The 25,307-nt window shown below is 47.5% G+C and overlaps 2 protein-coding genes across 15 annotated transcripts in view; both read left to right on the forward strand.

The window, feature by feature from the left end:
• The window catches only part of kif21b (kinesin family member 21B), a 39,973-nt gene extending 23,589 nt beyond the window's left edge, over window positions 1-16,384 (forward strand). For 4 of the 11 annotated variants that reach the window (XM_029151249.3, XM_029151251.3, XM_029151252.3 and 1 more), the window contains exons 24-35: window positions 351-595; window positions 1,116-1,184; window positions 1,336-1,446; window positions 3,659-3,697; window positions 5,726-5,862; window positions 5,955-6,135; window positions 6,219-6,383; window positions 7,018-7,135; window positions 7,216-7,386; window positions 9,400-9,599; window positions 10,201-10,334; window positions 11,889-16,384. In XM_029151249.3, coding sequence (XP_029007082.1) covers window positions 351-595; window positions 1,116-1,184; window positions 1,336-1,446; window positions 3,659-3,697; window positions 5,726-5,862; window positions 5,955-6,135; window positions 6,219-6,383; window positions 7,018-7,135; window positions 7,216-7,386; window positions 9,400-9,599; window positions 10,201-10,300 — 1,536 coding nt within the window. In that variant the 3' untranslated portion in view covers window positions 10,301-10,334; window positions 11,889-16,384. The remainder of the gene's footprint in view (window positions 1-350; window positions 596-1,115; window positions 1,185-1,335; window positions 1,447-3,658; window positions 3,698-5,725; window positions 5,863-5,954; window positions 6,136-6,218; window positions 6,384-7,017; window positions 7,136-7,215; window positions 7,387-9,399; window positions 9,600-10,200; window positions 10,335-11,888) is intronic. The other 7 variants (XM_029151254.3, XM_041070939.2, XM_029151256.3 and 4 more) reach the window with 5 other exon arrangements.
• Window positions 16,385-23,485: 7,101 nt separating this feature from the next.
• cpne5b (copine Vb) overlaps window positions 23,486-25,307 on the forward strand; it is a 64,637-nt gene continuing 62,815 nt past the window's right edge. For 2 of the 4 annotated variants that reach the window (XM_029150143.3, XM_029150144.3), the window contains exon 1: window positions 23,688-24,067. In XM_029150143.3, coding sequence (XP_029005976.1) covers window positions 23,715-24,067 — 353 coding nt within the window. In that variant the 5' untranslated portion in view covers window positions 23,688-23,714. Of the gene's footprint in view, window positions 23,667-23,687; window positions 24,068-25,307 lie in introns of those variants that run through there. The other 2 variants (XM_029150146.3, XM_029150145.3) reach the window with 2 other exon arrangements.

The following is a 25,307-nucleotide window of genomic DNA, read 5'->3' on the forward strand; positions in this document are numbered from 1 at the left end:
ATCGCACTGTCTAAAGCTGGGAGTAAAAGCAGCCCTGTCACCACACCAGTCCACCTCATCCTCTTGTTAAGCCTCTGTTTGCTGTGATTCATCATCTGTTTACATTCCTCCTCCTCCTCCGACCCTGCGCTGACAGCTCTGTCTTGCTTTTCTGGCTTATTTGTTTAACCGTTTTCATATTCTCTTTGCCCTTTTCCCCTGCTGGATGATGCTGTATCTTAATTTCCTCTTGTGCCCTAATTAAATTCAGTCTTTATCTTTATTTCATGTCCCAGTTTCTCATATCCCACTGTCCTCTTTCTCGCTCTTTTCATCCCGACTAACTCAAATGCTGCACATTTTTCACACAGATGGAGCCTCGTCTGTCGGCTCAGATGAAGGCGGTGTCTGCAGAGTATCTGGGTCCAGTCCTGGATCCCTCATCAGGCAGCAAGCAGCAGCACATTACAAAGTCCCTGGCCTCGTTGACGGACATCCAGGAGGACGGCCTGAGCCTGGTGACGGGGAGCCTGAGCCTCAGCCTGGCCTTACGAGAACCCTACCACAGGGACAGAGCGTCCCGCACCATTAGCCTGCCCGTCAGGGGTCACACCTTGTAAGTTATGAGGGTTTGGACAATGCTAACGAAACAAGCTGCAGAAAAGTTCTGTGTCACCACGATACTCCCAGTTTAGGTTTTTCACGATATGCATTAGTTTAGTTTATTACGCGTGGTTTTTATCATTGGACATTTGGAGGTTTATATCAGGGTAGAAACACACTCTGAGGTGTCACCAGTTATCGTTTCATTTTACAGCCGAAATAGTTTACGCTTTGTCTGTCTCCCTGCACCGAACTAACAACCGCTGGAAAACAACCAGAGGCCTGACATTTATAGGTTATCAAGCAAGTTAAAAGAGCAGGGAAGTTCCTGCTCTCGCTTTGCATTGAATGCCAGCTTGTCCACCAGTGTGCTTAGTCTGGTTGAGCTGGTTAAACTGCTTAAACCCTTGTTGCTTATCACTGTGCATTCCCTTGAATGTTTGTGTGTGTGTGTGTGTGTGTGTGTGTGTGTGTGTGTGTGTGTGTGTGTGTGTGTGTGTGTGTGTGTGTGTGTGTGTGTGTGTGTGTGTCAGTCCCAGGCAGTCTCGGGGTTATGAAACCTCCCCTATAACGAGGAGGAAGTCCTACGACCGTGCATACAGGTACAGGACTTATTCAAATTCAAGCAGCAGTCAGACTGATCACGATAGTGTATGACTGCTGATCGCTTTACTGTGTAATTTGCCCCCAGTGTTTTCCATCTCTGTTCTTCATGCTTCCATGTCCTTCCCTCCCCCTCCTTCCCTCTCTCAGGCCCACTGATGGCTACACTCCCCCCTCCTCTCCTCCTCTGAGGACCAGGAATGACCGCAACGTCTTCTCAAGGCTCACCAGCAACCAAGCTCAAGGTTCTGCTCTGGACAAGTAAGTGGAGTTCTGGGCAGATATAGAAACCAAAGGTTCCTTACCGCGATGGTTATAGGACCAAGCAAAGACGAATTACACCAAGAGTGTAATAGGAAAACGTTCTAAATGCGAGTTTGGGTTGTGTCTAAAGCAGCATTGTATTTAGCATTGAAATTAAGCAGCTGGAAAGAGAGTCACGAGATGGAAAGAATAAACGAGAATTGATCTTCACATATAAACATTTAAATAGGAAAAAATGAACTGCCCTAACAAATATAATACAAAAAATGACAACTGAAAAAAAAATCTATTTCGAAGGCAGAAAATACTAGGATGTGTGAGAAAGCTGAGCAGGAGAGAAGCTGACAATGAAATGCACAACAAACGTTGCACAAGACACTGACTCGAATGCTCAGCTTGAGGAATAACATCAAGCTGCTGAAAAGACGAATCGGGGGAAGAATGAAATAATTCGTGAAAAGTCAAGGATTTCACTTGAGTTCTTGTGTTTTTACTGGATTTATAGATTGACTCTAGGTCAGGCCTTAGTAGGGAAAGTGACTTTGTTTGTAATAGACTTTAAACACATGGTAAATGTTGAGGTAGCGGCGGCGTGGACAGCGTGTTGTGAAGGTGCCGCTCATCAGATAGAGTCACAAAGTGGAAACAGGATGCACGTTAATGTCAGCTTCCAGAGCGCTGAGGCGTGAATGAGCCGTCTGCCTTCTCCCTTCCTGCTCACAATCAATTCCATCTTGCTGCTCTGACAAATGTCAGCACTTAATTTCAGTCGGCGTTCGGCTCCGCGCCGAAGTTGTTTGTTTTTCGTAATCTTTATTATTTCGGAGCGTTTCCCGGCTTTATTGACCCTAAACGCTGAGCGCAGGCTGTGCACGTTGTGTGTTTGACCATAAAGTGGAGGCTCTCGTCTTCCCATGCAGGTTTTATCATTGGTGACCGCAGTGCGGGACCTCTTCTAGTTTTGTGGGTCATTTATGCATCTTGCAGGAGGACGAGACAGTGTGAGTTATAATTCCCCCCTTTCGTTGACTTATGATAAAGGAATTAGCAGCATTTCTTTTGTTTTGGGGGAGGCGTGCGATGCAAACGTCAGCTTGGATGGCGTGGATACATATGCATGCGTTTGTGTTGTGACAGTTGCCTTCTGACAACGAGATCAAGCCTTTGACATGAATTTATGAATGAAAATCCATTTTAAGCAAAGTTTCCTTATTGTTTATCGGATCCCGGGTCTCTTTTTTTAATCTTCACGTTGCATTTGCATCCTCCGAAACCAATGAATTTTAAGAGGGTTTTGTGCGGAGAGTGTGGCATCGCCACGCTAATGGCCACTGCGACTGGCAGTAAATGCAAAGAAATGGGGAATTTTAACACGGCTGTTCCCTCCAGACACACACAGAGGCCATTTAGTTTTATTATTTTATGCTCAGAGAGTAAAGCAAATGCTCTCGTGGTGACAAACCCAAGGCTATAAAATACTTACGATATAATAACACTTTTATTGCGTTGTTACCCACACAGCAGAACTTCCCTTTGAGCTATTGTGCAGATATGGATGTGGATTTCTGGATTTTCCCTGACACCTTGGAGCTGGCGTCTCTGATTCACACCCTTATCCTCCCGGTGTCTCCCCCATCTGTTAACCCTGTTTGCGGCTCCTCGTGCTTTCTCCACCCCCGTAACCCCCCGATTCTGCTTTGCTTCAAATGAATAGTTTGGCATTATGGGACGTTTTTCGCTTCCTAGCCTCATGGAGGAAAGCGTCAAAAGGCGGCGAACCGGCCGGTCTGGTCCGACGCGCGACCTCCTCGTTTCCATAGGTTTCATAGAGATGTGGTGAATAAGCGCTTCGCTCCCCAGAATGTCAAACTGTTTCTTTAAGCCTCTAACTCTCTACGTTGGCCCTAAACCACGGAGACTGTGCAGTGAACCAGCCTCTGCCCAGCGCGGGTGAGACGCGGGTGAGGCAGACGCTGGTCAGTGAGTGGAGCCTGTTCAGTGGTTACCGGCGTTCCGTCTCCAGCGGCTGACGATCACCGGATGAGCTCTGTTGTCCACCGAGCTTTTCCCGTGTGTTTGCTTCCTGCTTTTATATCTGGAGCCCGTCCTCTGGTCCTTTTTTAACCCTTCTGTCTTTCCTAAGCGTGGTTAACCCTTTCCTCTCCCCCCGCCCCGCCCCGCCCTCTCCTTGCTCCCCTTCTGCCTCCAGGTCGGATGACAGCGACTCCTCGCTCTCCGAGGTGCTCAGGTAGAGGAACCGTGTCCGTTCTCCCATCTTGCCTGTTAACTCACCCGGTGTCATCGCATCTTCACTCGTAGCTGCCTGGTCCCCACCCCTCCTCCTCCTCCCCCCCTCCTCCCCCTGTGGGGTCGTTGTGGTACCATGTCCCACACGTGTGTCGACCCGTCGGCTAAACCACACGATGTCGTCCTTCTCGGCGGTGTCGCTTGCATGAAAGACCTGAATGAACCTCATCACTTCCCACAGTCAGGATGAACAAACATACAGCGTATGGCTATATTTCAGCAAACCTCTCATTGACTTATTGGAATAAAGACTGCAAGATAAACATTTAGGTATTAATGATGGTACAAACCCGTCTCTATTTGCTCCATACACGTTCCCAAACAGATGCAGCACTCAGCGAGGTGCTCGTGTCTGTTTTTCTGCCCACTGCAGCGAGGACACGCTGATCTCCCTCCACGTTTTCATTAGGGCCCTGGTCTCTCGGTGCTTGGCCCTGAAACATCCATTAGCAGCTCTTACGCGGCGCATAGCGCGGCACGCGCTGATATCCTCTGGTAGACAGGGAGCACCCATGTGATAGATAGAGCGCTGCATTAAGGGCCGCGAGTGAGCACATCACATGTCCTCAGGTTGAACAGAAGCCACAGAAGAAAGTGTGAAATCTGTCTGAAAACTCACTCAGTGATGAGGTTCATTCTACTGGAACCAAACTCCTCCTCCTCACTTTATCAATACATCACATCACAACCTGTCATTTAATGTATTTCTTGTCTTATTTCCTACCCCCAGTCTTCAAACTGAACTGGGCCACAAAGCGGGCGGGACAGATTGTGTTTGCGCCGTGAACCTGACTTCACGCTCACGTTTGCAGCTTTTTGTAGAGGCTGATGATGTGATGGACCGTGTTGCATCTCTCCCTTCACTCACTTACACACACACACACACACACACCACAGCCCCTGTCTTTAACCCTGGGCCTCATGGGACCGATGGACTGTGCAGCCGTTGACCTGAGAGCCAGGCAGAGAGCGGGCGCTGCGTGCGGCGCTGATGGCGACGGGCTCCGTGCTGTACTTTATTCCTGAGTTGCACTTGCTCTTTAGGCCCGTGGCTGTTGTTGTAAAGCTTCTTCTGTGCAAGTCGGTTCCTTTTTTTTATGTTTTGCGACACTGGGCAGACACGCATGCGGCTGACGAGTGACAGCGTTTGGTTTTGGTTGGCCCCTTTTTTGCACCGCTAAAAAAAAAGATTCACACAAAGTACGGCTGCGTGTTTAATTTTTAATTTGACGTGTGTGTGTGTGTGTGTGTGTGTGTGTGTGTGTGTGTGTGTGTGTGTGTGTGTGTGTGTGTGTGTGTGTGTGTGTGTGTGTGTGTGTGTGTGTGTGTGTGCGCGTGTGTGTGTGTGCGCGCGTGCGTGCGTGCGTGCGTGCAGGAACACTGACAGGCACCCCCTTCTGTATTTCGCTCCTCCCTCGGCAGAAACAAATCCTGCACCCACCCCCACCCCCACACACACACACATGCTCTGGCTCTCTCACAGCTTTGCTCTCCACCTCTCTCCCTCTCACACACATATAGTACACACTCACCCCCATTCATGTTATTAGGAAGCCCACTGGGGACCAATTTTCCCACATTGCTCCCACTTCTTCTCACCCTCTCCCTGCTCGGTCTCACTCTGCTGACTGCTGTGGAGGCACTCTGGAGCTCCGGCCTGTCACTGGAATCTAGACTGGAAGCTGTGGGGGGGGGGTAGTGGTTCAGAAAGAAGTGAGTGTTTTTGTGAAAGACGGAAGGACAGGTATTGTCACTGTGGTAGTGCTCTAATTAGACTGAGCCACAATGAGGTAAAGGGGAGTGGGGACGGGCCAGAGAAATGGAACATGTGGGCTCCGAGCGACAGAGACCTGTCTGTGTGTCTGCATATGTTTGCATAATCATTTGTGCGCATGGGTTTGTATTGTCTGTGCAGTTATCGTGGAGAAAGTTATTTTTGCGACTCCTCATGTGAATATGTGACCTTCAGGGGTGTGATCAACCCCATCGGGGGTGTGAAGGGGGGCCGGACGGCTCCCTTGCAGTGTGTCTCTGTGGCCGAGGGCCATTCGAAGCCGGTCTTGTGTGTGGACGCTACAGATGAGCTGCTGTTCACTGGCTCCAAAGGTACATGCACCACACGCACCAATGCAAGTAGCCGACTGTTTACTTTAAATACGCACGAGCGAGAACTCCCTTTTATTTTTCACTTCCGTCAGATCGCACCTGTAAGATGTGGAACCTGGTGACGGGCCAGGAGATCGTCACCCTCAAAGGGCACCCCAACAACGTGGTGTCGGTCAAGTACAGTCCGTCCTCGTGCCTGGTCTTCTCCGTCTCCACCTCCTACATCAAGGTGTGGGACATCCGCGACTCCGCCAAGTGTGTCCGCACGCTCACGTAAGTCTGGACGCGGCGGCTCAGACGTGTTGCAGAACGGAGCGCGCGCCGAGCACGCTGACCCCCCGCTTTCTGCCCCGCAGCTCGTCGGGCCAGGTGGTTTCGGGCGACGCGTGCGCCGGCGCCACCACCCGCACCATAACCTTCGCGCAGGGCGAGTGCCAGATAAACCAGATCGCCCTCAACCTGTCGGGCTCGGTGCTGTACGCCGCCGCTGGGAACACCGTGCGCATGTGGGACCTCAACAGGTACCGCTGGCGTTATTTACTGAGCTGCTCATCCGCTCACTGTGTGAAAATGCTCCGATCGTTTATTCGTGTGTTAAAATAACCGTTCATTAATTCTATTAATTTCACTGGCGTTTAGTTCTCACATTCGTTGGCTTATTCGTGTCATTAGTTTCTCCGCAGCCACCGCTAAATGATTTTATGTTAATTAACAAGGAAGCTGATTAACATCTGACAGCAGAGATTAAAGGAAATGAAAACAGCGCAGCAACCCGGTACTGGTGATAAACACCCGTGCGTTTTCTACTGGGAACACGTTTCTGACATCCACCGTGTCAGTGGTTGTTTCATCCGTTTTTCCGTGTCCAGAGGGAAATGATTTAAGTATTAGACCAGACAGTTTATGCTGAGGGCCTCGGACCGATTTAATGATGCATACGAAAACCCCTGCAAATGAAAAATGAATGTATTAAAGATTTCTTGAGCATCATCTCCGCCCGTGGCATCGCCGCGTCTCAGCGGTTTTACTGCACGCGCGAGGTGGAAAGTGATTTCATTCAGTGAAACAGGCACCTTGAAAACCCCCGTAAGTAATGCATTTCACAGGCCTTTGATTCTGCCGCTTTGAAGCCTGTGTACACGTCTTTATTTGTAGGATGCAAGCGATGGGGAGGCTGACGGGCCACATCGGCCCCGTCATGTGCCTGACGGTGGGACAGTCGCTGCTCGGCAAAGACCAGGTGATCACCGGCTCCAAAGACCATTACGTCAAGGTAGGAAATAATGTCAGCATCCGCCATGTGGGTCACACACGCACACACGGCTGATCTTCCGCCACCGGCTCCCACCCCAGGTGTTCGACGTCGCCGAGGGAACGCTGGGCAACATAGGCCCCGCTCATAACTTCGAGCCGCCGCACTACGACGGCATCGAGTGCTTGGCTGTGCAGGGAGACGTGCTGTTCAGCGGCTCGAGGGACAACGGCATCAAGAAATGGGACCTGGAGCAGCAGGAGCTCACACAGGTGCGTGGAGGCGTCAGCAAAGTCGATTCTGTCGGAGCATGGCTCGTTGTGTTATCAGGGGTAGAACCAGGACCAGAACCGACGACGTTGTTATGTGGTATGTGGCCGTCATGTGACCTTAACCTGAGCCGTGAAGCCTCTCCTACTCAGTAGTCTCTGTCTTATTGTGTAATAGGATCAAATTGTGGCCTGGGGTGTAATAGAAAATATTACAGTCGACTCCACTCTGCTGCTGCAAGCTGTTCTGGCCCGACCCGCGCACGCCGCAGCGCGCGTCCTGAGGGGATCTGTGAGGCAATTTGTTTGTAATTGCTCAACAGTTTTGTGATTCCCCGGTTGCTTGATAAATATCTCAGATCTACAAAAAAAAAAAAAAAACCCAACCTCGAGCGCATGCGTGTGTTCCTGTGCTTTTGTCGACTGGAAAGTTAAGCGTTTATTAACACGTTTTAATGCGCTGGTGTGAACTTCTTACAGGTATTGAGGTAGATATGATGTATGTGAGAACTCGCTCCTCTTCCAGTTCTTTATTCTTTTGAGGCTGGCAGTCGCTATTTTGCATTCACGCCACCATCTTCCCTCCAAACCGCCGTCGGTGGGCGTCTCTCACAGGCAGCTTTGTTTTTGACTTCTTAACTTGTTTCCACGTGTGCCACCGGTTCAGCACAGTTTATGAATTTCTGTTGAGTTAAGAATCATAGAGCTGGAGTCATGCTGCTCAAATACGTGCTCGTTCCACAATTCAACATTATGTCGGCACTAGATTATGTGGTGTGGAGTAAATTACAGTCCTTTGGATAATGCCACTCACAATATTTTGGCTCGCTTTTAGCTCCACAGACTGTTTAGTGAAGACATGGAGCTCTGAGCAAAATGAATGGACGCGTGTTGCTTCAAAACAAGAATAAAACGTACTTGCTGTTCTAATCATTTAGTCTTTTTGAGATTTTATCACCTGCTAGTGAAGGTAAAATGTACAGGAGGAGCAATTCTCAGCAGCAGCTAATGGAAAGGAGCTTCATTTGCAGCATTGTTTTCATTAAATGCTTATCTGAAGAGTAACGTTAAAATAAATAACAGCTGATTTCAATAAAACACAACAAGGAAAAAGTACATAATTAAAAAAACATCTATTTCTGTGCACATGTGTATGAAGTGAATTTATCTACAGATAATCTGTCTACAAGATAAACCAAATTAAATCCGCAAATCAGAAAAAAAAAACCTAGAATATGAACCAGGCCATTAAGTTGTTGTCATTTAACAGATTGTGTAAATATTCCGACACCCCGAGCTTCTTCATAAACACTGTCCACAGGTTTTCTCCTCAACCTAATGCAGAAATTACTGTATATTCAAAAAAAGTTTTAAAACCCTTGTCGCTATGTAGAAGGAGCAGGTCGTTCCTACAGGAACAATTCAATCTCTGCAACAGTAGTTGAGCACAGTGTGTAAATTTAAAGGCTACAGGGACCTTTGGATCTTAGATTTTTTTTATGATGACAAAATACTGTACAATAAACTGATTCACACTATTTTGTCTGTAGAGACCAACTTCTGTACCTTCTGAACTCCCACCACATACAGTACAGTACAGTACAGGACTAAGCACAAGCCGGTAGCTTTGCATTATTTGTTGTTCGTGTGTTGAGGATCAGAGTCACTTCATCACAGCAGTCTTCGTGTTTCACAAATTACTGAACATATGGGTTAAGAATAACTGTATTTAGTCTAAATATAGAAGCCTCTAGTCCCAAGCCATATCTGTCCTTAATGTTGCCTAGCAACCATATGTACAGTAATTCTCCTCATGAATAGGCTCATTTGCTGATGCTAATTTCTACTGGGTTTAACAGTAAAACTAACCGTTGTTATTGTTGCCATTTTGAGAGCAGAGCTGCCAACATTGCTCTCACAAGCCTCCTCAAAGCCGTGGCTTGTCACCGTTTGCTGCGCCGTGCTTAGACACACAGTGTTTTGGAGTTCTGACGTCTCTGTGCCTTGAATCTGCAGCAAATCCCCAACGCCCACAAGGACTGGGTGTGTGCCCTGGCCTACGTCCCAGGCCGCCCCATGCTGCTGAGCGGCTGCAGAGGCGGGATGCTCAAGGTGTGGAACGTGGACAACTTCACGCCAATAGGAGAGGTCAGAGGTCACGACAGCCCCATTAACGCCATATGCACCAACTCCAGACAGATCTTCACCGCATCCAGGTAAAGACAGCCGTCACTGCTACTCCTCGGCCTCCGTGCTCCCATATGAGTGATGTTTGCTTAAAATAATAGTATGAAAGTTTGTCATTTGTTGGATGAAACGATACATGATGCCTTTTGGGAAACTGACAGAAACAGAAATCCAGAGCAGCTCAGGTTTATCGGATGAGTGCTTGGAGGAGTCTGAAGGTTGAGGTTCCTAGTGAAAGGAGAAAACGTCAGGCTTTTACCAAACCCTGTATTTTCCCAGCGCTTGTGATTCATGCTTCATCTCACGCATTAATGTGCAGGTGTGGGTCAGACCGGTGTTCAGAATGGGTCAGACTAAACCCTGCTTTTCCTGTGCCGTGCTCATTGGAGCCTCAGACTCGGGTCCCGTGTGTGTCTGTGAGGGAGACGAACTGTGGCGTCTCCAGCCTCCGTTCACGTTTCTTAATTAACTGCTGGGATTTCCTTGAAGGTGATTAACGCTGTTCTCTGTCTTCTCTCCTTCTCACTCTCTAATTCACTCATTGCACATTGATCTCTTGCCACTTTGGGCAAACTGCGCCGCTCTCCCGTCGGCTCCCGCTACCTCCCTCCTTCCTCCCGTCGACCCCAGCGACTGCAGGGTGAAGCTGTGGAGCTATGTCCCCGGCTTGACTCCGTGTCTTCCTCGACGGGTCCTGGCCATCAAAGGCCGAGCCACCAGCCTCCCGTGAATGCCTCTTCTCTGCTCAACCCTCCCCTCCTCTGGTACACGCTCTAGTAGCTTCCTCCTCCTTTCCCCTCCCCTGTTCCTTCACCTCAGCGGTCCAGTAGCCTGTGCTGATGTGTTGTTACTTCACTGTCTCTGCTAAGACAAACAGCTTCTTATTCTCTGAACCAGTGACTCATTTGGGTTTGCTAAGAATAACTTTTATTTTTCTCATGTGGGCAACTCTGCTGCACTAATAGCTTCACTAAATAATTTGTTTTATATATGTTTATTTTTCTTCTTGCTGGTTAGAATAATTACTACAGTCTGTAAATCTTTAGAATAAAAAAATTTGTCTGTTCAGCTATGTCCTGCGTAACGTTAAGCTTATTGCAATCAATATCTTCCAGTTTTCCTTTAGGCATTAGTCTTAGAGGATAGTTCATACTGTATGAATACTCACAAATAGCAGTTAACCAGCTTGTCTGGCATCAGTTGCTCTGAAATGAAAGCCTGCTTGTTTTGGTAACATCATTTCATTGTTGGACTGAAGAAAATGAGGTAATAGCTCATAATTAGTAAGTGGGGCTTCGGTTGACATTTAAAATGTCTAATCACCACCCAAACGTGTGAAGACATTTGTGTTGATGCTTTTTTCTGTTCAAGGCCTAATGATTGATTTCATACCACGTGCCATTAGGTTTTCTCATGGAAGCTCTTCTTCCTTGGGTCTGGAAGCAGAAATAATAAATCAAAATCACAACAGGTAGAACAATTAACATTTACTGTCACAAATACACTGTAGAAGGATCATTAGCTCTAGTTATCATCTAGTCTCCTTTACAGACTTTGTGTTTTTTGTCATTGTGTACAAAGTAGTACAAATGGTCGTATTTCATGATATATAATAGAAATATTTAAAACCTAATGATAAATACGTATGTAAATCTGCTAGTAGTTATGTTTATGGAGAAATGTTGAATTTCAAGGAGAAATGGTAAAATCATACAGCGTTGCTTCAAATGGTTCAAAACTCCCCAGTTTGCTCATCAAAGCTGATTCCAGACAGACAGACGCTGCTTGGTTCTGTTCTGAACAGCTGTTACAGTATGAAGATGTGGGATCGCACCTGATGACGCAACTGTTGTAACTGTGACAAATGCCTATAAACAGTAACTGCAGCCATTTATTAAACTATACCGAAGTTTTCGTGATCTAACTGTGCTGAGCCTCGCTTTCACGATGTGCTCGGCCGTAATTGTCTTGTACAGTATGACCGGGGCAAAAATCCAATTACCTGGTCAGGTGGGAGGCAGGCTGCGGGCGGGTTGATTCCATTTATGAGCTATGATTCATACTTAGTTCTACACCTTTGTGTAGCTTAAAGAGATGTTTATTTTTCTTACTGGAAAAGGGCCTTTAATGAAGTTTGTGTGTGTTTTTGTGTTTTGTGTTTGTGTGTGTGTGGGGGGGGGGCTTTGAAGTCGGAGTCTTTGTCTGATGTACGATGGGCTGTTTTGAAAAGGGAGCCTGTCTGATTGATGCTGCCTTATTTCCTGCCTTTGTTGTGTTCCCTCCGCGTCATCGTCTCGTCTCTCTCTCTGTCTCTGTAGCGACAAGACGGTGAAGATCTGGCTGTCGAAGGTGTGGAGGAAGAGGTGACACCCGACGCGGCTGTGATTCCTCCGTCGGCCATCTTGCCGCGGCTTCGGCCGCTGATCTGTGACCTGCGCCGTCCTCGCGATGAGATGCGACACTGAAATCACAGTTCCCAAGGCGATCAAGGTGTTTTTGTTTTTTATTTTTGTCGACAGAGACGCAGTGGAATATATTCAAGAGGAGAAAAAAAAACAGTTTGCCTTTCAGATCTTTTTACTGCCAACTGGAAAGTGCCATTCAGGTGTGATCCGCGCCGTGGAAGCACGAGGCAGAACTATTCTCCCCCGACACGACAACATAGAAGGAGGAGGAGTGTCCTCCTGTGCTTTCACCAAGGTTTAGATTCCTTGTGGAAAAGTGAGAAGACACAACAGAGCAATGCTCTTTTTTCAAAATGGTGCTCATCACCGTGTTCATCGTGGTGAATCATCGTTCAGGAGCTCACACGATGCACTTCTCCTTAGTCCAGTTCCTCTCACTTCCCCACAGTGTTTAATTATTTTATTTTTTTTTGTAATGAATTTCATTAATTTATTATTTCTCCCTACCTCAGTGGTTTCTGGACTTTGGCGTGAGGTGGGAGGGATGTTTTTTACGGGTCTCCACGCACAAACACGCGGTGCTTGACATTTTCGCGGTCTCCATTCAGCAGCTCGGCTCTCTCTCCGTCCCCTCTGCGGCCGCTGACCCTGCAAATAGCCACGCGACCGTCCCAGTAGCACCAGCGGAGGCCCCCCGAGGACCCGAACGCACCGTCTCACCCACTCCGTAATGCAGAGATAGACACGGTTCGTACCCAAAGTGGGAGTCAGACGCTCCAATGAAAGAAAAGTGCCAAATGATCCCACTGTACAAGACGCGGCCCCGGACGTCCATTTATTTACCTGCCACACATGCTAATAGGAGCCTGGCCAGCTTCCCCCTGCCGCCACGAGTGCCACTTTGATGCTTAAGGCACCCGATACTGTCAGACCGACCGGCCTCGCGGAGGACCTCGCCTCCTTCACAGCTACTCTACAGGAAGCCATTCTAATTAGAGCCTCTCGTAGCTTCACTGGCGGCTTCTCAGGCGAGATTACTTGGGTGGAAGTAGGTCACGACGGAGACAGTTTTCTTAATAAAATCCACTTCTCTTCCACCCACGATTTGCTGCTACGTTTAAAAGACGGGGAGAAACTTCTGTACACGTGCACTGATGTTCAAATCTGTTTATGTGGCAGATTACGTGTGGGCACCGCACGCAGCATATGCACAGGCCGTGGACACAAACAAGATTTCCGCGGATGTTTCGGTTATTCATCTCGCCTGATGGGTCCTGGCATCGCTCACTGTGTTGATGTAGTGTCTCTTTAATGAAATAAATGCGGCACTGCGGCGCTGTGCTGGCATGCACTCCCCTACAGGCAACAGTTCAGTGATCTGGTTGTTGTCTGATGCTTCAACATTCACACGATAACAAGCGTCCGCGTCGGTTTCTCTTTAGGAACGTGGGATTTTTTTTGAAAAGCTCAGACGCTTTACAGCTTTAAAAGTCTAAATTCATGTCTGTCCGTGTTACGGGTTCACAGTTACGTTTCGTTCAGTTTAAAGAGAACGCTCCCTCTGCTGGAAAAAAACGTCAAGTGTTTTGTATTTTAGTGCACTTTAAAAAACAACCCATAAACGCATGTAGTCGAATTGAATGGAAGCTCGGCAGTTAAAGGTGCTGACGTTTGTGATGTGCGACATATTATGGGCCGATTCTCCACACGCTGCTGATATTCATCGAGTGTCACCCTCTGAAAGTTCGGTTTTATCAGGAGCTCATGAGCGCGAAGGCCCAAAACGGGGATAACGAGTTGAAGTCCTTGTCAATAGTTTCAATAGTTAGGCTACGATTAGAAACTCAGGTACAGATTGAAGGACGAGTCGAGTCGTGACTTGACGCCGTGATTCGAGGTAGCTCTTTAAATCAACCAAATGCCTTGTTTGTTTGAGACATTTTTGTTACTATGAGATAAAAAGGTACCGTATCTCAGTGTATCGCCCTTTTTTCTAAAGTCCTTACTTTTATGTTTTATATTCAATTGTGTTTATTTTTTTATGTGCTGTGCTTTTCTCTACAAAATGTACACCACCTAAATGACGATCTTCCCATTGTGGCCAAAGCTAAAAGTCCTTTTAACTCTTCGAGGGTGTCCACGAATTTATCACTATACTTCTTTAAACTAAATAAGGTGTTTCAGCAATAGTTTTAGTATGAGCGGTACAAGAGCTGGTCAGCGGGGCAGTGGACAGTTGAGTCTGGGTTATTTTGCCCGGTTGCCAGCCGGGCCCTGCTCCCCAGCTTCACGGTGTGTTTAATGTCATAATAATGCTAACACGAGCTTTACAGCTTCCTGCTAGAGACGATGTTGTAGTACTGTAGCTTTAGGCGTCCTCCGAGGCGCCCGCGCTTGTAAATTTGCTTAAAGACAACGCAGTGTTCGTGGTGCTGGTGACCGGACGTCGGAACGAGGGGTCCGAGTGTTCTCAATCTGACGGGACTCGTCCCCGTTAAGTGATGGAGGATGAACTCTCTCTGCTGGAAGACTTGTTACAGCCAGAGAGAAGCTCTAATTGCTCGTTCCTGATGTCGGCACCGCTCCAGTACTTGATCGAGTGTAAATAAGTGTGTCACGAGTTTTTTTTTTTCGTTTCTTTTTTTAATGTAATATCACACCAGAGATTGGGTGGAGGTGAGCTGACTTCGTCAGCCGGCCTCAGCGGGATCTCTGCCGGTTTGGGTTTACATGCACTTTGAAAATCAAACGCTGCTGTGAAAAACACAAGCTGTCCTCCATGTATTCATGAAGCCTGGTCTCTGACTTATGAGACCGGGCTCCAGCCACAGACGTGAAACTAAAAAAAAGAATGAATTTTGTAGCACGACAGTAGGTTTAGCAATCAGTGATAGTAGTTCTGATACTGTAAGATACTTTAACCGTCAAGACAAGGAGACCTGTCGCCACTATGTCCCTGGCTTTAAGTCCTGTTAATATTAAGACGTGTTACTGGAGAATGAAGATTGTCACATGTAAACTGTAGCTGCTCAGGAGAGTACGAACCCATTATTACTTCTTTTCAGGCATTCTTAATATCACAGCCCACAAACATCATATTACTCTCAAAGATACTAGAGGCGCATGATGTCAGGGGCAACATGATTTGTCCTGCAGCAGTGAAACCCCAACGAGCCTGATTGATGAACGGTCCTATTAAATGTCAATACACTTGTAATACATGTAGAGCAAACTGATTGGTGGTCTATATTAATTTCTAACATTCATTAGTATAAAATGCAGTCCGTAGTTCCGCTTATCCTCTAGTTTGTTTGATCGAAGCAAAGTGACCCTGAAACACCTGAGCTGCTGCTCACGTGTGCGTGCGTGAATGGTCTGATGAACCACCTGGTGCCTGTGAAGCCGCGCTGCTCGTGGCTTCACCCACAGATCTCACCACACAGCCAACTGACCGCTGGCAGATCCCGGCTGGCCTTAGTTACTGTTGCTATGCCCGTCGGCGTTTCCACGCTTCACATGTAATTTACAGTGTGCCAGGTGACGGCTTGTTTCATCCCAAGCAACCGAACAAGCGCAGCACAGACCATCGTACAGCTGTTAAACGCACAAGTCAGGTTTTCTTTTTGCAGGATCCTATAAATTTTACAACTATCACAGAGAGCAAACAAGACCGAGCCCCGTTTCAATATTGTAAATGACCTGCTCTGATCCCAATGCACTGCAATAGGTTTAGCTGCCTGCAACCCTAACTTTAAACACACGGCGTCCCCATCGTGGTAACAGGCCAGCACACACTCGCGCCATCCAGGGCTCCACAGTCAGAGAGAGTCTAAAAGCGCGGTTCCGGCGCAGGCCGTGGACCGGACCGGGTCGAGCTGCCAGTCAAAGCCACCGTTGCTGTGCTCGGGCCTCCGTGAGCGCCTCAGCTCCAGCCTCGTGCCTCAGCCGACGGGCCTTAAAGGAACAGAGCGCGCGTGCAGGAGGCGGCCATCGTTCCCCTGCAGGTTCTCCCGCGGCGCGTGGGTTCCTGACACCTCTCTGCTTCTGTCGTCGTTGCGGCTGAAGCCACTTCGCCCTCGGGCTGTCGAGGGGACGGGCTTCGCTTTTAGAGTCACCGGCCTACGCCAACGGGTGTGTGTGTGTGTGTTGTTGTGTGGCGACGCAATGCGGCGACGTTTATCACATACAGTATGTACCCATGGGACAAATATGCAGGGTCAAAGGTCATTTGTGCCTTTTATTGCACAGGCTACTCCCTCTTACGAGTGTAAATGTGTGTACAGGTGTTTTTTTTATGACTATGTGCATGTATTCCAGCTGTAAAATATGTTTTGACTGTAAATAATGTAAATACATATTTAATGGAGGATCCGACAATCCCTCAAAAAATAAACCAGTTGAAAACAACAGTTTTTTTGTCTTTTTATGAAGAATTACACATCACAGTAGCTGTAAACATGTGTTTGGTGTTGGTAAAGAAATGATCCTGACCTTTAGAGTGGCTCATGGTCGTTCAGCACGCTCCGACAAACGGGTTGTAAGGGATCAGATGGAGACACGCTGGGAGGCAGTTTACGCAGATGCACCGCGTTCTCGGGTCTCACGCGTCTTCATTCCCCGCGCGGCCTCCGATCCTTCACTCGCGACCTCGCCCGCGGCGGGAGACACGAACGCAATCTGAGGATGCCACTCACGCACACATCAACATCCACTCACAGGCCGTGTCACGTCCCGGCTGCGTGAGTTCCATCTGCTCGCCGCCGTATAACAAACACAGTCTTGGTCGCTTGCGTTTCGCTCCAACGCTCCAGCAGCTCTGTTCTTACCTGCTGCTCTCAGTTTTATTCTATCAGTCACTCCTCAACTAAAAGATACTAGAGGAGAAGAGCGCGGCCTACATCCATTAGGTTAACTGCTGTAGGTGGCAGCTGAAATGAGTTTATGTTCAGTGTCATATATGAAAGTACTCGTCAGTCCACACACACACACACACACACACACACACACACACACACACACACACACACGCTAGTGTTAATACATTTTTTAAATTTGTGTGTTCATGATGAAAACACCCGCAAAAGGAATTTAGTTTAAATTCTGTCCATGTAAAAACACGCTGGACTAAGATGGTAAACATCAAGCAACGCGTGAGCGTTATCACTGCAGCCTCCTGGCCTCCGCACCAGGTAGTTAATATTAACTGGTGGACGTTGCTCTCAGCAGGAGGTGGACTCTAAGACGATGCAAGTCGGGGACTGTGTGAGCGTGTTGAGATCGTTTACAGCCTTAGATTAGAAAAGAAACCAGTAAACACTGATAATAATTTACATTTAGTAAATGTTAAGTATTCAAAGCGTTCATGTGCTCTGTGATTATACTTCTAGAATAAAAGTAGAATTATCACCCATCAGCTCAGTGATACAGATGAATATAACATATGAGTAATTAGCCACCTGCTTCCTAACACCACAGTCACAACTTCTTTCAACACAAATAAAGGTGCAGCAGATCTGTTTTCCAAAAACCTTTGGTCCATTGTCTTACTGTAATTTCAACATGATGTAATTTACCTTTTATTTCTGTAACAGTAGCTCAGCCGCAGCGACGCGGTGGTCATGACAACAAATGAAACCTCTGCTGATTGGTAACGAGTTTGCAGCTCCTGGCTCTGTGTGTGTGTGTGTGTGTGTGTGTGTGTGTGTGTGTGTGTGTGTGTGTGTGTGTGTGTGTGTGTGTGTGTGTGTGTGTGTGTGTGTGTGTGAAAAAGATGAAAGGAGATGGAGCCGGCACAAATAAGTGTGGGAGACTGATAAAAAGCAGCAGCAGAGTCAAGGTGGGCAGTCCGTCAACCACAACATTAAAACCACCTGGAGGTTTTAATGATTTAATGGCTACAAGAAAAGGAAGAGGCGATAAGGAGTGTCTGCGATAGAAACACACGCAGACCCTGGAAAAATCACTTCCTACAACATGAACTCAAAGAGGATTTTAACAGACAAAAGTAATAAACACAATATCAGAAAACTCCCACTGTGTCTCAGATACGCACGGTGAACAAAGCCTCTGACTATCAGCCAAACACCACAGTCTAATCCCATTATGTTGTGTCTCTTTGAGGCCGGTTTTAGCCTCTCTGCTGCTCTGCTACCAGGCTTAACCACCTCAGAGGCGGTCCTTCTTAAGCATGGGTGGAGAATTATAAGGAAAAACAACAAGCATTTTTTCCAAAGGATGTTGCTGGTAGAAGTGTTTACAGTTCCCATCTTTCACTTTAAGGCATCCGTGGGGTTCTTTTGAAGCTGGTTACCTGTTCAGCGGGATGTCAAGGATGAGACGAGGCAGTCGGGCTTTTGTCCTAAACGGCAGCGGCTGAACGGTTCAGAGACGCAAACATTTGTCTCATGGCCAAGCTTTGGATCAGGCAGCTTTGAAGCCTAAATGTACATCTGTCCATTTAATATGCAGCCGCCGTCAAACAGCCGGAGTTGCTTTGAAAAATGCTGCAATTCAGACGTGATAATTGCTGCTTTGAACAGAAACGTCACGGTGATTCATTGATTTAGGTTTAAAATCATAATATTAGTCATTTAAAGGATCAAATATTTCAAGCTCACAGAAATGTATAATTTCAATTTTTTTTGTTGTGTTCATTTTTCCTTCTTCGTCTTTTTGGACGCTCTTGCTGTCGCGGGCGGTTCAGTTTTCCACGGCAGGAAGTTGTAGGAGACCAGCGCGGTGAGGAGGTACGTGGCCATGCCGGTGTAGCCGCCCAGCACCAGACACAGCGGCTGCACCAGCACGAACAGGCAGAAGACGTTCAGCGACGCCCCGTCGTTCAGCTCCACGCGCGCGCCCTGCGCCGCTCTCATCACCGCGAAGAAGTAGAGCAGCGCCAGCGCCGGGTAGAAGGCCAGCTCCAGCATGGCGCCGCTCGGCCTGCAGGAAGACCCGTGAGATCCACTCAAGTCTCCACTGAGCGCCTCCACGGACACACACTCACCTGGGTCAGAGTGACACTGGGCTCTAATCCCTCTGAGGCCGGGAAGTAGATCAGGCGGAAAAACGGGCCCAGACCTTTGGTCCGTCATCACAGCGGTCCTGTCAAACATTACCCACGCTCCTTCTTCCCTTATGAGGACACTTGACAGCTTTAAAACACAGCCCGGCCTGTTAATCAGGCCGCCCCTAAAACGCTCGCACTAACAAAACCCATTATGTCGTCCATTCATGTGCGCCGCATATAAAGCCACAGACGGCATTCGTCATTAAAATCACCCTATGGCACATCAGAAGGAATCTAATTCCTCTCCAGGACACGGGTGACTTGGCTTGTGTCAACTGAACTCCGTGTCATAAATAACCAGGCTGTAAAAACCTGAGTTTTATGGTAATATAACCTCCGCTATTGAGGACGCCAGAGAGAATATTACAGATGGGAGGCGGCGGCTTCATGAGGAGAGAAAAGGAGGTTGTCCAGTGAGATTCATGCTGAACGAGTTCACGGGTAACTGCAATTGAGGCATCCAACAAGAAAGAAAATGGATTAAAGGCACACTGAGATGTTTGTTTGAAGCCGATTTACTGTATTTGAAACTGCATAGTGGAAAGTCTTGACTATTATTTTACTTCAGATTGTCCTTTAACAGGACAATCTGTGGATACGGTAGCAACAAATCTAACTGGAGCCCTGATCAGGGTGACAGCTGAGCAACAGATTGTTCTAAACTCTTTTTTTCATTGTACTTAGATCTATATCTGTTTAGATCGGCTTCTTTGTATCTTGTTGTGCCTAAAAGAGAGGTCATAGGTCAAATTATTACATAGCATTCAAAAAGTCAGCACTGCCTGGTCTCCTTTATTCACTTCATGTTTCAGAGGGGAGCAAACTATTTTATGTCTATCAGGAATGTTAGCTGATATATTCCTGTTAATTGATTATTAATGAAACCTGAGCATCACCTCAGAGTGTGGAACATTCCGTGATCTTAGATCTCTGCTCTGTGCGTGGCCCTGTATCAGACAGCCACCTGTCCGGGGCCTACTCCAACGCGCCAACCAGTGGTGGAAGACGAGTGAGCGAGTCTTCGGGGGAACAAATGACTGCATTTGCTTCTAGTGTCATCAGTGAACCATGGCAGTGTTTTCAGGACAGGCAGGGTGATGCTGTACCAGTTTCCCCGGGGGGCAAACGTTTGCCTGTAGGGGGTTCTTACAACCCCCTATATGCACTTGTTAGCAAACAGCTGAACCTATTGGACGTATGTTTAGACAAGGAGCATCCGAGCCGCTTCCCTGGATGACTCAGCGGCGAACTCCAGTCCTAGTGTACAATTAAAACATTTGGATCACAGCCGTCTGATTAAGAGGAGCTACAAGCGCTGAATCGAGATGAGCGCCAGTGCCCGCACGTCCACGGCTTCAGGAGAGCGGCTTATTTTTATTATTCTATTGCTGGTGAGTTCAGTAAATTTCCACTGCTGCAGCCTCGGGGAGCACTGGGCCATTAGCCGGTCAATCAGCCACCCAGGCCGCCGTGGCCTTCCACAAACACTCTATACGTGCACGTCGTTTTTTCTGTGATGGTTTCCAGCTCAGGGGGGGTTTGATTCTGGATTAAACCACTGCGCCACAGAGCAGGATTACACTCTGGGAGGGAACATGTGGCCCCTTTGAACTGGGGTTTATCAAATCCAGTTCTTCCCTACAGGGTACAAGTGAAGTACCCACATACCCCCACAGCAAGGAGGGAGACGCACAAAGCCACAGCGGGCCCATCAAATCCAGCACGGCGAGAAATCAGAGGTCATTCAGGTTCCCTAACCTGCATGAAACATCTGCTTATGTAATAACAGGACAAAGTGTTGGGTGGGGCTGCAGTGAATGGGGTCTCTGTGCTGTTTGGACCGCGCTACTGTCAGAGAGGCTTTCTGATGAGGAACGCTATGGGAGGAGCATCCCTGCAGAGTGGAGCTCCACAGGTGTGAGCAGGTTGCGCTGAACTGCACTTGTTCCATGTCTTTTCATTCCCTTTTGTTATTATTAGTGTGTTTCATTTGAAAAAGTTTGGTTCGCTTCAGGTTTAAGTTAAAAGTGATGAATACTTTTGTACATTTGAAAACACGAGTTAAGCTTTTTAAATAATGCAGAATGAGTTGTTTACACGAGAAAACAGTGGCAGTAAACAACAGGCTGCTCTGCATTAATGGGCCTTATTAGTAGAGGGATTTTGTGTTTTCTTCAACTACAATTTATCTTTCTCTGGGCTTATTAAATAAGAATAGTAAAAAAACATTACTTTTCTTTTACAAAATGAAATATTTTATAGCGGGAGATTTTCTAGTGACAATTAAAAATTCTTAACCAGAGAAATAAGACAGTATTATCGCAACCCGCGTCCTGTATTAAGTAACATAGATTAGACACGTGGCTTTAAAATCATGTTAAAACAACCTGATGAAGGAACAAACTCGCGTTTCTTCTCCAGGTCAGTGCGACGAGGGCGTAAAAAAAAACATAAACACACATTTTGTTGTAAGGAGCTTTGGTGACTTGACAGGGCATTCGTCTGTTTTTGCATAATTGCTTCCAGAAAGTCGATATTTTTGGACAGCGTGACGCAAGTAAGCATAAACACAGTAATTAGTGCTTAGGAAACCACAGGAAGCCCAGCGAACAGGACAGAGAAGGAAGAAAGGGGACGACTGAATCCCCTACGGTGTTATTAATGTCACCAGCTGCACAGAGCATTGACCACCTCCTGGTCCGTCGCCGCTGGGTGGCGAGGGTTTAAAGGAGATATCCAGCGTTTGGTCGGCCTTCGCTATTGATCACCTAACAAGCCAGAACCTTAAGCAGTTCACGAGTAAACACAGTGCAGCCTTTCTGCCTTGGGAACGAGAGCTGCATGGCTTTGTGTAAAACATCAGCTCTCAAAATGTAAAAGTCCTCTTCTTCTCAATATTGTCAACACTACTGTACATACTGTAGGCATGTTGTGTTTCAGGAAGCAGATGTTCCCAGTACCGACATGGACCTGGGATGTGGGAAATGTGGGAAACACTTTCATGGCTGTACAGGTCTTGTCCCTGCTCTTCCCTTTGTTTTTGCCCTATAGCCCCTGCTTCTGCCAACCCACTCCTCTGAACATCTGCAATGATGTACTCGCCGACACGAAGCAGCCAGCCTGTAAAATAAACCAATCATCCTCATCACAACATGTGTGTTTGCCTTTATCTGCGTTTATGGGCCATTCGGTGACACATGAGACAATAATTAGTTTCTACATGTTTTTTTTTTTTTTTACCCATTGGTGTGTTCGTCCAATTGGGAGAACGGGAGCGCTAATGTGGGCTTTCCTGATCCTGAGCTGCAGGGCTGTGTGGGCAGAAGCATCCAGCGCTGGTGCAAATTGATTTCCAGGAATCCAGTTGCCGGGTGCTTCGTGCAGGGAAGAAATGCATGCTTCTGCACCCGTTTATGAAAGAGAGCACAGAGACTAAGAGACACAGCTAGAGAGCGAGAGAGCAGCGGAGCAGACGGTAGTAATGACGTAGCGATCTATTGTATCTGTTTCTACATTGACCAGAATCACATCTCCAGCAGTCTAACAGCTGCTTATTTGTTTATTCATGACCTTAAGTGTTTATGTGCATGTAAAAAAATGCATGGGAATCTATTGTTGAGGCATGAATAGAATGAGACGTCCAGAAAGTCTAAATCCCCATGATGCAGAGTGAGCCTGCGTGTAGTGTACAGTGGGTCCAGTTTTCCAAAAAATGACAAAACCATCACTTCTTTGGCAGCCGGCTGCACCGTTTAGCATATTTATTACAATGTGGTGTGCGGCGCAAGTCCTACAACAGGCTAATGATGGATGGTGGCCATTAAATCTCTATGTAATTCCCTCCCCGAGATTAATATTGATTTTAAATCAGCCGGCATGAAGACATTTTAATTGGTAACCACATTTCGTAAAAACGCCATGAGCACACCTCCATGACGGAGAACGACTCATTCCAGACAATGGGTGGGAAAACCAGGTCCACACTGGCCTATTAACAGTGTTAACTGCACATTTGCTCCTATGTACATTTGTTGCTCAGCAGGTATTGAAAGCTGAGTGATTTTTTTTTCATCATAATTCACCCGTGGTTTGTTCTGGGAGCTGTCCAGCGTCGTGGTGCTGAAAGATGTTCCGTTTTTCCCTCTTAAACTCAGAGTTGAACTTCTTGGCTCCTCACCTACTGACGCTCATCTATATTATTCCCAACTGGCAGTTTAGGCATTTACTCCCCCTTGGACAGAAATACGCCCCAGTATCTTAAAGATTAAAAATATAAACCAAGCTATTACAATAGTTGACACGCTCACTTTATTCAGAAACGCACTGAGCGTCAATCAGAGGCTTTGGGGAGACGCCACGTCTTCCATTCACGCCTCAGGTGATATTATAAAGAATAAATGGATGTCGACAGCGCACGCTCCGAGTGCCGAGGATGTTCCGGAGTCACAGCAGCTACGCCGGGGCATGGGCAGGGTTGCCAGCACTTGAGCGTAATTCCGTGTGGGAGGAGGATGGGTGGGTTTGAGTGTATCTAGTCTCTTCTCCACACACGCTCCGCCGTGCGCGCAGAGTGAAGACAGAGCGCAGAGAGCCGTCCACCCCTCCATGTGATGTGCAACCGGTCGGTGAGGGCGCAACAGCAATCTCAGATACTGTTTTTGCACATTTTATTTATGCCGCATGGACAGTTAACTAAGTGCGCCGCCGCTGTTTGCGGGTGTCCACTCACTCAGTGCTCCTCCCTCCTCTCCAGCTTCAATATCCGTGAAGTGGCTGCCTCACCCGGTTGGACCGGAGGCCGTCGGGTCTCCGATCTGGTCTCTGGAGTCACCGGAGACTCGACGCGCTCCGTCGGCGCCAGGCTGTGCGCGTCTCGGATCAGACCCGAGTCCTCCCGCGATCAGGCGATGGAGATGATGGGGGGAGACGTTATGGACAAGCTGGAGGACATGTCATCGGTGTACGACTTCGACCCGATCACCGGCAACATCCCGGCCACCAAAGTAGAGATCACCGTCTCGTGCAGGTGAGCCGACGCGTCCGCGGAGAGCGGGGAGCGCGAGCCGCGATCGGCAAAGTTCGGTGCGAAGGCTGCGCGGCGGAAAAGTTGCGACGGCGCCCCACCCTTTCTAGGGGCATTTTAGGATGTGATGGGAAAACATCATCACAAAACACAAAACAGCTGTTTGAGGGAAAGTGTAAATGGGCGGAAAGCCTCTTCCGCGCATTAGATCAAGAAAGTTGTTTGATCAAATATCTCCACGTCTCCTCCCAGAAGACGGCCGTGTTTTGATGAATCGCTTGATTTCAGTTCAGACAAGGCGCATGATTTGATATTGATTCCCGCGTGTAGGCGTTTCACGATTGTTGTCAGATTCGATATCATAGGAAACGTGTGTAGGCACCTTGAAGTGAGAGCTCTCGTCGCCTGGAATATCCGTTTGGGCGGAAAAAGAGCATTTTATTGTGATGGAAATCAGAATTTGATGCAGAAATGTCTCGTGTGAGGTAATCAGCAATCCAGAAGTGGTGCAGGCTGTTTTGTGCTGTCTGTGTGTGTTAATATGTGCACGGTGGTGCTTATATATCAGACGCATCTCTTGATGTAACACTTTTCTGGAGGAAGTCTCTTTATTATTTAGCTCCATACTGTATGCACTGTATCCAGGAGCTGCATTCAGCTGAAAGCCCTCATCTCCTGCTCCTCTTTACAAAGTGCTGGATGTTAAAGATTGAAAGGTTTATATTCCGTTCACGTGGTGCCTGTGTCCCTGACCCCAATTTTAGTCCCATTCTTGATTATTTTTCAGTAAAAGGGAAATTCCTTTTCAGAAAAAGACTTTTACCTTTTGACGAATGAATCCCTCCACGGCACTCGTTCACTGAGAACAAACACTCGCTCCTCTTCCCATTACTTAGGGTTTTAAAGTCGAGGCTTTCGCCTCTCAGACATACGCCCTTGTGCTGACACACACACGCACGCACACGCACGCACGCACGCACACCCACACACACACACGCTTTCTGGTCTTTGATGCTGGGTTATAGGTTGTGGAGCCACCGAAGCAGAGTGAGTTTGAGCTATAACAAGCTGCGTGTGCATTATTGATGGGCTTTCTGACGTTCAGAGAAGCTCGTGAAGCTCACTGCCACATCTCTCAGCTAGAAGTCGAAAAAAAAAGAAAAAGACGCAAACCCTGGTGAAAAAACGCAGGCTTCACTTTGCTGAATGAACAACAATTTGTGTTGTGTAGGAAACCGCGAAG

Source organism: Betta splendens, chromosome 5 (genome assembly GCF_900634795.4).
Source record: "Betta splendens chromosome 5, fBetSpl5.4, whole genome shotgun sequence".
Lineage (NCBI taxonomy): Eukaryota > Metazoa > Chordata > Actinopteri > Anabantiformes > Osphronemidae > Betta > Betta splendens.